At 44.4% G+C, this 12,191-nt stretch overlaps 1 protein-coding gene across 1 annotated transcript in view; it reads left to right on the top strand.

Annotated features, from left to right (window-relative positions):
- The window catches only part of LOC119442032 (GON-4-like protein), a 55,716-nt gene that overhangs the window by 40,237 nt on the left and 3,288 nt on the right, over positions 1–12,191 (top strand). The window contains 4 exon segments of the mRNA XM_037706748.2: positions 1,962–2,193; positions 3,076–3,207; positions 5,167–5,240; positions 11,743–11,839. Of these exon segments, the coding sequence (XP_037562676.1) occupies positions 1,962–2,193; positions 3,076–3,207; positions 5,167–5,240; positions 11,743–11,839 (535 nt within the window).

Here is a 12,191-nt window from a genome sequence, read left to right as displayed (position 1 = left end):
CCGCACTATGACGTGCCTCAATAATATTGTGGCTTTGGCATGTAAAATGCCAGAATTCCTTTTTTTATTATTTTTTTTAATCTATAGAGAAAAGTAAGTTGAGCTGTATTGGTACATTGTGCTTCTACAATGCTGAAAAAGCGACTCTTACCATGAGAGGAGGAAAGCCAGAAAAGATGTGAAAATGAAAGGCAGGTGGTGCCGCCACCTTAAGTTCCCGCACCAACTCGCCATGATGATATCATGTATTTTGACAGCACCTCTTTGTGTCCAGCAAACTTTTTTTGTTCCGTTGAAGATAGACTACATTGTAGCATATATCTAAGGGAGCCAAAGAAACAACTTCGCAAGTTTCGAGAACTTTCATGGTGTCACAATGGCCCAGACATGAGAAAATACTTTGAAATCCGTGACGCCGTGCCAACATACCGGCGCTGGAGATTTGGCATGAAATTCTAAAAATGTAAGTTTGGCCATCATTTTCTCTTTTAGCAATCAACCTCTAAATTAACGAAAATTATGTTTTGAAAGAATATACTTTATCAGTCTAAACTGATTTAGCGTTTCTCTTTAGTGTCCCATTAAGGCATTTGATCGGGTCCCCCACCATAGATTACTACTCAAGTTATCGCATCTCAATATTAACCCTCAGGTTCTAGCATGGATTAAAGACTTCCTCTCATCTCGCGTTCAGTTCACCGCTGTTAATGGTTCTAACTCTTCCATGGCTCAAGTCACATCTGGTGTACCCCAGGGGAGCGTGCTTGGTCCCCTGCTCTTTCTAATATTTATTAATGATTTACCTAACTGTGTATCTTCCAAAATTAGACTGTTCGCTGACGACTGTGTTGTGTACAGGGCCATTAAAGGTGAAACTGACCACCAATATTTACAAACTGATCTCGATTCAATTAACACTTGGTGTTCATCGTGGCAAATGACTCTAAACCACTCTAAGACAAAGCTCGTCTCCTTTACAAGAAACTCTTGCCGCATCCCAACCAAATACACTATTAATGACGTAACAGTTGAGGCAGCTTCTACTTACAAATATTTAGGTGTTCACCTACTGTCTGACTTAACCTGGAACTATCACATTGATCTGATTCTAGCAGCTGCTAACCGTTCTCTTGGCTTATTAAAACGTAACCTTCAACATGCTCCTGCGCCTGTGCGTAAACTTGCTTATATCACCTTAATCCGACCTAAAATCGAATACGCTTCAGCCATATGGGACCCGGATCAAGCCTACATCATAGATAACATCGAATCCCTGCAAAACCGTGCTGCTCGTTTCATTTTTTCAGATTACTCACGTTTCACTAGCGTCACGGCGTTAAAAGCTCGTGCTGGTCTTGTTAACCTCTCCCATCGTCGCAAACTTGCTCGCTTAACTCTTTTTCAGAAAATTTACCATCATCCGTTGCTTCATGACGATTTCTTTCAATCACCACCGGCCTTCTTTCCCCGCCGTGACCATCCTTTCAAGATCAAACGCATCATTTGCTGCACTTCATCTTTTGCGAACTCATTCATACCCAAAACCATTATTGAGTGGAACCAGCTGCCTGTTACAATCGCAACTGAAATAAACACATCGAAATTTCAAGAACTTCTAAAAAATGAATGTGATAAGTAGCTTTTCTTCTAGTTCTGTTCCGTTTACCGCAATGTTTGATTTTTCTTTTTTTGTGTGTGTGTGTGTGTGTTCTGTTTATTATGTTGCGTTTTCTCATTATGGTTCATTGATTGTTGCTGTGCTGCCACATTTTATTCTTGTTGTCTATTCCTTCTCTAGATTGCCATACAATTTTTGTCACCCCCTATGTAATACCCTCGTTGTGAGGGCCTTTAGGGGTTTCTTGAAATAAAATAAATAAAATAAAGGCACCGATCAAGACTTCCGCAGTAATGCAGCTAGAGGCCGTCACATTTAAACATTTTCTATGGCCTCACTGCAGCCTGATGGAGGATTTTGAGGAGGTGACTTTGCCCGAAGAGGAAGAGGAGGAAGAAGAGGAGGAGGGAGCGGCAGGCAGCCCGGGTGGCGCCGGCAGCAGTTGTGAGGAGTTGACACTGTCGCCGCCTAGGGACACTCCAGGCACGCCACAGTGCCCCTGCACCTGCCACCAGCGCAGCACCGACTCACGCTTTCTCAGCCGTGCACGGCACTGTACCCGTTGTGGTATCAAGGTATGCTCATCACCGCTGCTTCCTAGACAAGCCACACTCGCACTTGCCACTAGTAGCAACAATTGGTTGTCTATCAAAATAAATAAAGGAAGGGAAGGAAATTACTGCTGACTGCAGTGTAACTGTCTAGTGCAGCCTACTGATGCCCGAGAGGCAGCCAGCAATAACAGGATTGCTGTATGTAGGGAGAGTAAAGACAGAAAAAAAAACAAGGAGAGAGGATAGAGCAAAGGAGGAAACTATTTACATATATACAACAGAGCGACAATGCAAAAACACTTGCCGCTGTCTTTTGGAGAGTTGCGCTGGAGGTTTTGGAGCAGTTACAACCTTAAAAAAAAACAAAAAAACACTCTAATTTTATGAATTGAAAAATACTCTAACTGAAATCTTATCCGTGTATGTGCATCATGGACCACATCAGAACCTGAGAGAGATAATAATATACTTAAAATCTCATGGCCTGAAGCCATCAGGCTTGAGGCCTATTTTGGGACCACATGTGCCTTTTCAACCCTCCTGTTATGTTATGTCTATTTTTTCTCTTTGCTCTCCTCTGTATCTCTTGAACCACACTATGCCCAAATGTGTGATTTCTTGAACAGAACTTGTGACATTTCTTCCTCCATTTCCTCCGCTTTTTTTTCTTCTTTTTCCGTCGCATTGTTTATAAAGCAGCCATCACCACTTTAAGCTGACTAAATGTCCTTCCTTTGCTGTCATTTCAATGCAAAATAGATGGAGGCTAATTTAGAAAATTAGGAGTGCCTATTAAGCAAGGGTACTGTTACTCCCACTGTTACTTGGGCAAGGACCGAACTTCGTTTGCCGTAAACAGGGTGCTCTTGAATGAGTAACCCTGTCAAATTGTGCCTCTTGCAGTTCCTGGACGGCCGTGTATTCCTGCAGACGGGAAAAGTTCTGCGGCCAGCGCGGGTGACCATTGGCAGACCCCAGTCCCCAGAAACAGACACTGACACCTCAGAGAGCCGGACATCAGAGAAGCATGCGGAGGTAATACCAAAATAATAATACCAAAATATAACGAGCGTGAATTGCTCAGTTTCTCTGTATTTCTACTATAGTTCCTAGTTATTATAGTAGCGAGCTACATTTATTCTTGTGGACAACTTGTTCTGGCATTGAAGGGAAAGCTACAGAGGTAAAACGTGCACAATAGCGCTTCTGAAAGATGTTGAAGGGAATCGAACAGTGCAAAAGATGAGACTTAAGGGGAAGACGACAGCGACAGCACTGCGTCTGTTGTCCTCATAAGTCCCGTCTTTTGCGCTGTTCGATTCCCTTCAATATGCACCAACCAGCCCAGTTCAGCACACTCCTGCTTCTGAAAGAACTCCCACATTTTGATCTGCATTAGCTTAAATTTGGAAAGAGAAAATGTAAGCACAGTATTATTTACAGCTGCAAAATAAGGCAAAAAATGTCACTGAGTATTGAATTTGACACATTTTTCTGCTTTTCTCTTTCGGGTCTGGGAAAATGTGAAACCATCGCACATGGAAGCTACGCTGATTCTGTATCTGCTCAAGAAACCAAAAGCACCATCATACATTGCCGGACTACTTGGCGTGGTAATACATGTGCTGAAGCTCCGCCCCCGTAGCTCTCCCTTCATTGTCACAGAATGTTGTCCACGAGTAAACTAGGTGCCCACTACATTTGCATCACACCATGACCACATGAGACAGTTACTTCATGGCTGTGGTTTAAGTTGCAAAATAGTCAATTGAGCAAGACACTACAGGTTTATCTCTAAATTGAATAATGTGCTATGTGATTCTTTCTGTAGATAAATTAGAAGCATCATATACATAGATTGAACATTGTTGCAATCCATAGAAATAATTCTCATTCACCAAGGCCACTAATTCCCCAAAACATTCATACTAATTATGATGCACTGAAAGAAGGTTCAAATCTTTTTGAATGTGCAAATTTGTAGGTTTCCTTGTCATTCTTGTCTGGAAAAGTCTTGCAGCATGAGCTCCTGTACCTTTCTTTTCTTTTTTCTTTTTTTTTTTTTTTACGCATAAGTTTATATGGCTCGCCACCAGTGAAATCGCGATGGGATGTTTGAAGCCGTGTAGGAAGCTAGCGCCGGAGGAGGAAGGCACCTGGAGGTGGAGAAGAGAATCACTCGCCCGGGAAAGTACGGAGGAGCACGCTGCAAAGCGACGCGACGGTGGCGTTGAGCGAAGCAGGGAAGGAGAAAAGAGGCGAAGCATTGCGAAGGAGGAGGATAGGCAGAGACGCCCTGGGTTGACCTCCTCTGGCAGTTGCTACGAGTGATGTCTGCAGAATGGTCGTACCAGGTTCATCTTGTGATAACATCGTCCCCATGCGCTGTGTGCTATATGTGCGAATGAAAGCGTGCGATGGTGAGCCGACGATGGCGGCTCAATCTTGTGCACGCAAGGAGGAAAGCGAGGAGAAAGCTTGCCATCTTTCCACCTGGGGGGTCCTACTCTGGCGGCTGCTGCGTGTGGAGCGGCCGCACGAGCCCTATCTTGAAAGCGATCTACGATGTGGACAGTCTAGGCACACTGAAGGCTGGTAGCTTTGTGTGCGCTATAGCACCCATACGCTTCTGCGTCACCCGCGGTCACGAAGTGAAACCTCGCTGTAAATCCTTCCCCATCAGACACACAGAATTAGGCTTTTTAAGAGTCTGAGAGAACCAACAACTATAGCGGTTACCAGGATTGGTTAATTATTAACTACCAGATGAACTTGCCTGCGCATCCTGCACAGCTCTTATGCGGAACAAATGAAGAGTGTTCTCATGTTTCATTCTTACTGTGGCTTGATCTTTCTTCTGATGATATTCTTCATTTGCCATTACCTATTCTTCCATGTCTCAATTTATCTTGCACTGCATCACCTAAGACAGTAATGAAGTACCCACATGATCTTTTAGATCCAAATTTGATGATTAAGTCTTGTTTGATCCAGGTTTCCAAGTCTGCAGTTGGAAAAGATGGAGACAAAACTAACAGCAGAGAAGGCCAAAGTATCATCTGGACAAGGTGCGTAAAACTCTATCTTGTGCAGCTAGAGGCTATTCATGAAATATCTTATGTGTATAAGATGATGTGTGTTTTCTCTGAGTTGGTAGTTGCCGATTCCTCTGCTAATAAATACATTAAAAACATGTAGTATGTATTGGAGTGTAAGTTACGACTCTAGTTAGCTAGTGTGCTTTTAGTGTCACTTTAAAGCACGAGCAGTTTTATATTCACACTCCTGAGTGTTTTGCAGTGTCATGACATTTTTATATCACAGTATATATGTCATCAAGCACTAAAACAGAAATTCAGGCTAGTTGGTCTCGCAATAATGTAGGTCAATCACTATGCATTATAGACAAGGAACCGTGGAAACAGACACACAGCGCTCTGTGTGTCTTGTTTCTGCAGTCCCTTCACTCATTCAAATAACTTTATTGAGTGCCCTGCGATTTGGTGGGGTGGGCCTAGACCCCGCCTAGGCTTCGGCCAAGGGTTGTTGGCCCTTGGCGGCTTCCTCGGCTCGCTGGACGGCCCAGAGTTGGTGCTGCAGGTCCGAGCTGAACAACGCAGACTCCCAGCGCGCGCGGAGGCTGTCGCTGTTTGAGGCTGCATCACTGTTATTGTGTGTTATACCCGCACATTCCCATAGGATATGCTCTAGGGTGGCTCTAGAGTCGCAATGTCTGCACTTGTCAGTCGTGTATAAATCTGGGTGTATTATGTGCATGATAGCTGGACTCGGATAGGAACTGGTTTGTAACTGCCGCCATTCGACAGACTGTTTTTTGTTTAATTTTGGATGAGGCGGCGGGAATGTGCGCCTCTGCAATCTATGGTGTTGTGTAAATTCATGAAATTTGGTCATTCGATCTTCCCACTCCCACTCGTCGGTAGTCGCTGAAGCGGGACTAACCGAGGCTCGGTCCGTAAGCTCTCGAGCCATGCGGTGCGCCACCTCATTGCTACCGTCTGGTAGTGTGTGAGCGGGTGTCCAGATGAGATGGACACTTCTGTCGAGGTTGTTACCTAATTTTAGGAGTCGTAGTGCCTCTGGGGAGATCCGACCATTGGCGAAGTTTCGTATTGCCGTCTGGGAATCACTGATGATTATATGTGCTTGTGTTTGTGCTATGGCTAACGCGATAGCTATTTCCTCTGCGGTTTCTACGTGTGGCGTGTTGACTGTAGCGCTCGTCGTGCATTTTCCCTCGTAATTTATCACCACTGCTGTGTAGGCGCGTTTGTGTCTGTACCTAGCTGCGTCTACAAATATGGTGTCCTTGCTGTTACCGAATTTCTTTTGTATATCGCGTGCTCTGCTTTTTCGCCTACCCTGATGGTGGGTGGGATGCATATTCTTGGGCATTGGAGGGACGGTTATCATGCCTCTGATGTGTCTGGGCATATCTACTTTGACACCATGTTGGGCATGATACCCTATACCCAGGCGATCCAATATTTGCCTACCTGTTTTAGTTTTGGACAGGCGTTCATATTGTGCTATGCGTTGTGCCTCGATTAGCTCATCCAGTGTATTGTGAAGACCTAGCTGCAGTAGTTTATCGTTGCTGGTGGTGATGGAGAGTCCGATTGCTTGCTTGTAGATTTTTCTGATTAGGCAGTCTAATTTGTATCTTTCTGACGAGTACCATCGTAGGTACGATGCGACGTATACTATTCTGCTTATTACAAACGCTTGGACTAGCCTAAGCAGATTGCCTTCTTTCATTCCACTGTGTTTGTTGGCTATTCGCTTCAGTAGTCGCATGATTTGAGATGTTATATTGTCTAATTTACGTATGGTTTCTCCATTGTAGCCGTTACTTTCAATGATGAGCCCCAATACTCTGATCTTGTCAACCTTGGGTATGGGCGTACCATCCGCGGTAGTTAGGTGAATTTCCGGATGGTTTCGTTCCTCGTAGTTGCGTGGCTTTCGGCCACGTCGCGATGGTAAATAAATGAGGAGCTCAGATTTCTCAGCCGAACACGCCAGTCCGGTTCCTGCTAGGTATTGTTCAACTGCTTCTATTGCACGTTGTAATGTGTTTTCGACCTGTCCATCGTTGCCATCGCTCACCCAGAGGGTGATGTCGTCAGCGTAAATGGTATGATTGAGGCCATCGATTTCCTGTAGTTTTGTTGGTAATCCAATTAGAGCCAGGTTAAACAGCATCGGTGATATTACTGAACCTTGGGGCGTACCTGCACTTCCAATCTGTAGTTCTTCGGAGTTAAGGTCTCCTATCCTAATGTATGCTTTTCTGTTAGTAAGGAAGTCTCGTATATAATTGTATACTCGCTGGCCTAGGCCTAGCTCATTTATTCTGTTTAATATTGTTTCGTGGGTAACACTGTCAAACGCCTTCTTTAGGTCCAATCCTAAGATAGCTTTGGTGTTCCGACTGATGTTATCTATAATTTGATGCTCAAGTTGGAGCATTGCATCCTGTGTAGACAAATTTCTCCGGAAGCCCAACATTGTAGGCGGGAGAACGTCGTTGTCCTCGAGATAGTTGGTCAATCTCGCTAGGACAACGTGCTCCATGAGTTTGCCCACACAGGACGTGAGTGAAATGGGTCTCAAGTTCTCCAACTGCAGCCGCTTGCCTGGTTTAGGTATTAGAATAATCTGGGCCGTTTTCCATTGCAGTGGTATTTTACCGGATAGCCAGCATGCGTTTATATACTTGGTAAGTTCTTCTAGAGAGGCATCATCGAGATTTCGGATCGTCTTGTTAGTTATTCCGTCTAGTCCTGGCGCAGATGTAGTATTTAACTTTTGTAGAGCTGCTCTCAATTCCGCTTCGCTAATCTCTTCGTCTAATTGTATGTTTTTGGTGCCTGTGTAATCTGGGTGAGTTGTTGGCTTAGCCCGTGATAAATACCTTGTGGCTACCTCATCGATAAAAGCTTCTTCAGTTTTGTCATCTGCATGCAAGATTTTGTTAATGTTTTGTCTGTACGTGGCTTTACTTTCCTCAGGATTCAAAAGGTGCCTGAGGAAGTTGCACGTTCTGGATAATCCTAACTGATTATCCATATTAGTGCATGTTGCTTCCCATTGTTGGTTACAGAGCTGTTGTGCGTATGCTTCTATATCTCTGTTAAGTCGGGCTAGCCTGCGTCGGAGCGTCCTGTTGTGTCTCTGAGTTTTCCATCTCCTCAGGAGACCTTCTTTAGCTTCCCACATATGTAGGAGTTTACTGTCTACCTGCTCGATTTGCGCGTCCTGGGGGATTATTTGTGTGGCTGAGTTAACATCCTGCTTCAGCTGCGTGCTCCAGTCCGCGATGTCGGTGATAGTATTATCCTTTTTCTCGCGAATTTGTCTGAGTTTGTTCCAATCTACAATTTTCAGTTGTTTGCCCTTGGATTTGCTTGGCCCTGCTTTAACAGTGATTTCGAGGATATTGTGATCGCTGCCGAGATCCTGTTGGGTGTTAAGCCAATTCGCATCCCTAATGTTCTTTGTAAAGGTGAGATCTGGCGTAGTGTCCACACTAACACTAGACCCTCTCCTCGTAGGAGTCGACGGGTCTGTGATGAGGGTAAGGCCCTCTTGTTGTGCGTCTAGCCATAGGTGTCTACCTTTGGGGTTTTCAAATCTGTATCCCCATGCCGTATGTTGTGCGTTGAAATCCCCTCCAATCACTAAGGCTCTGCCTTTTGCGATAGTGAGGGTCTTGCGGAGAAGTGATCGGAAATTGGGAAGTCGGATTCTTGGGTTACTATAAACATTAAGGACAAATAGGCTTTGATTGTTTTTTCTAGCAGGTATTAACTCGATTAATATATTGTCTACATCCGCAATGCCTGTATCATACTGAATGACCGTGTACCTACGTTTTACTAGAGTGGTGACAGCTCTCGTCTCCCCGTCGGCACTACAGAATGATCTGTACCCAGATAATTTGGCCTTACAGTGTGGCTCCTGTAGCATTATGACATCAGGATGTTCCTTATTAATTAGGTGTTGATGTAAGTTGGATCTTTTTCTACGGTATCCACGACAATTCCATTGCCAGATAGTATAATGGTCGTGTCGATCCATGGTGGCAGCTACAGTTTTCCGGTTCCCTCCACCGTAGGTGTCGAGGGTTTATTATATGGCTTACTGGTTGTTTTGATGGGACCACCTCCACTGGTTTGCGGTCCCCACGTCTTCATACAAGATTCAATGTCGGCAAATTTTGTATTAATTGTGTTAAATTGTTGTTGTATTTGCGTCATAATAGCCTGTGTAACTTGCTGGGTAATTTGTGTGCCCAGATCTGTAAACTGTGTACTTATGATATCTAGCTTGCTTTCTAGAATGTAAATTTTGCTTTCGAGTTCATCCTGTCTTTTCTCAAGAGGTTTAACGGATTTGGTCTTTTTAACTGCGATCGTCTTGGTATCGTCTGTGGCTTTGCGTTTGGCTGGCACGTTAGCCTCTTTCTCAATGTCTGCCTCTTTTTCCTCAATACTATCTAGTGTGACACCTTGCCCGTTTTTAAGACTAGTGTTCTCTTTCCGCAGTCTACTGTTTTCGTCTTCTAGAGCGACAATCCGCTGATGATGTTCTAGCATCATTTGTTTCATCTGTGCTAGTTCTTTTTCTAACGCTCTATTTCTAGTGTTAAGTGCAGCCTCTGCCTCCGCGCGCGCCCCGGAAGCCACGTCAGCCCAGCTCACCTGTGATGGGGGTCCGGTGGTGTGGTTGCCGATAGTGCCCTTGCTGTTGCCAATGGCCTGGGGTGACTTGGTGGGGTTACCACTGCGGGGTCTGGACCTTGACCTTGATCGGTTGCCGGAGTGTGATCTGCTTCTGGTTCTTGGGAGGGAACCCGATCTGTTCCTGCTGGCTGTACTTCGGCTTCTTTGGTTGTCGACGTAGTTCTCGTATTCTACTTGTTCCTCTCTCCGGGCACGTTCCCATCTTCGTCTTTTGACGAGGTATGGGATCCGGTACCTTTCTTGGCATCGTTTATCCGCGGTCGGGTGGTCATTTCCACATAGTTGGCACTCTGCTTTGCATTCGTGGTCTTGCTTTGGATTCTTGCTGCCGCAACTCCGGCAAATTTTGTCAGTAGGATTGGGGCATACGTCCGCTCGGTGTCCAAGTCTTCCGCATTCGTAGCAGATGTCAAATTGTTTCTTGTAAAGTGCGCATCGAACAAGCGCAGCTCCGTAGTTCACATAGCTAAGGACGTAATATCCATCAAAAAGGACGATTACGTTGTTTGTATTGCCCATACGTTTGGCGTAGAGGACGCTTGGGTTACGTGGAGTGACCAGCTTCCTAACGATGTCTTCCGGGCTTTCATCGGCAGAGATACCTCGGATGACTCCTTTCGAGGTGTTCTCCGGTGCTGCGCGATAAGCACAGGCTTCATATTCCTTGCTCCCAATGCTCAGACTGGTTATCGCGACATACTTTGTCCCTTGTTTATAATTTATTGTGATTTACTGAAATGTCATCAAGCACTGACTTGCTAGGTGTGTTTTCGACCATGATCAGTGATGTGCTGTCCTCTGGCAGTATGCATCAGCTGTTTGCCTGCAGTTTGTACACAAATGGCTGTACGGGCTCTCACCTCCATTTCAGTAAAATGTTTTTTTGCCATCATAAACTGAGTGCTTCCTCCATGACACAAACAGAGCGCAAACATAGTCAACAGTAAAGGAAACAAAAATGAGCGCTATCCCCTGCCTCTTTTCTTTTTTTTTTTTTTCAATTCTTCTTATTGCACCCTGTTTTACCATAATGAGACCGAATAGTTGTGCCCAAATGTGCATGGGGCAGCAAGAAATGTTAAGCGAACCACAGTAACGAACATACACTTAATTGTTCACCTTTTAAAATGCTGTAGAAAATTAAGATAAACATTTACAGGCCTGCACTTGTCTTGTGCCGAGTAAGCATTTAAATTCAGTTCATTTTCACCGACATTGTAGCCACTGTGAGTGTACTAAGTGCACTTTTAATGCTGTGCTCACCATTGTATGCCAAAATAAATTTGAAGTATCCATAGATCTCTTGTGGTGAACTTTAACTTCCATAATTGACAAGAATAATCACCTGCACATCCCCCCCCCCCCCCTTATTTTTAAATCTGCCTTGTTGACTACGATCATTTATAAACGAATTTGGTGCACGTTTTTTTATGTTTTCTCAATTTAACCGAAAGTAGTTAACCCTACATATAAATATAGTGTGCACAAGCTGTTTCCTCAATAAAGGCTGGATTAATTTTTTTGTGTCTTTAGTTGTAGCTGTAGCCAGAAAGTTTCAAGCCTAGATATAAGCAATGATTACACTCGTGCCTTTAAAACATTGCATTAGATGCTAACCAATTGAGCTTACTTGTTTAACGTCACAGAGCACTCATTGCTATGGCATACGCTCCCTCTCACATGGGAAACATACCATATGCACTGGTATGTAACCCTGAAATGATGCCTAGAGTGCAGCGTTACTTGCTTTAGCACCAAAATGCCTCTGTTCCGCAAAACAAATTTCTTTCTACAAATGCAGGGAAGACGACAAGGTTCTCTTGCAAGCATGCCAGCAGTCGGGCACAGAAAAGGGACTGCAGCGAGCATCACAAGCCTTGGGCAGACCTCCTGAGCAGGTACGCTGTTTTGATAACTCATTTAGGCTCTCTGAGTAAGCATCATAAGCTCATTGTAGGTAGAAGCAGATTTGCTGTCCTAAACTGGAAAGGATGTGCTGTTCATTACGACACTGAGAAAATCATCAACCATTGAAGACAGTATTGCTGCATTCTTGTGGGAGGCGCTTATAGAGCGCCTATTCCTGGGGCAGTTGATAGCGCTATAGTTGTAAGCGCTAGCACTTGAAAACAGTGATGAAGGCGAGTGTGTTTGTGTGAGCATTTCTCTTTATTGCTGCTTTTGTTTACGTATAGGTAGTACAGTAGAACCTCAGTATAATGAAGTCATACTTGCAGCGAAAAACTTCAT

Source organism: Dermacentor silvarum, chromosome 2, assembly GCF_013339745.2.
Source record: "Dermacentor silvarum isolate Dsil-2018 chromosome 2, BIME_Dsil_1.4, whole genome shotgun sequence".
In the NCBI taxonomy this organism is placed as follows: Eukaryota; Metazoa; Arthropoda; class Arachnida; order Ixodida; family Ixodidae; genus Dermacentor; species Dermacentor silvarum.
The sequence above is the reverse complement of the archived record's forward strand: the minus strand, read 5'-3'. Positions and strand labels throughout refer to the sequence as shown.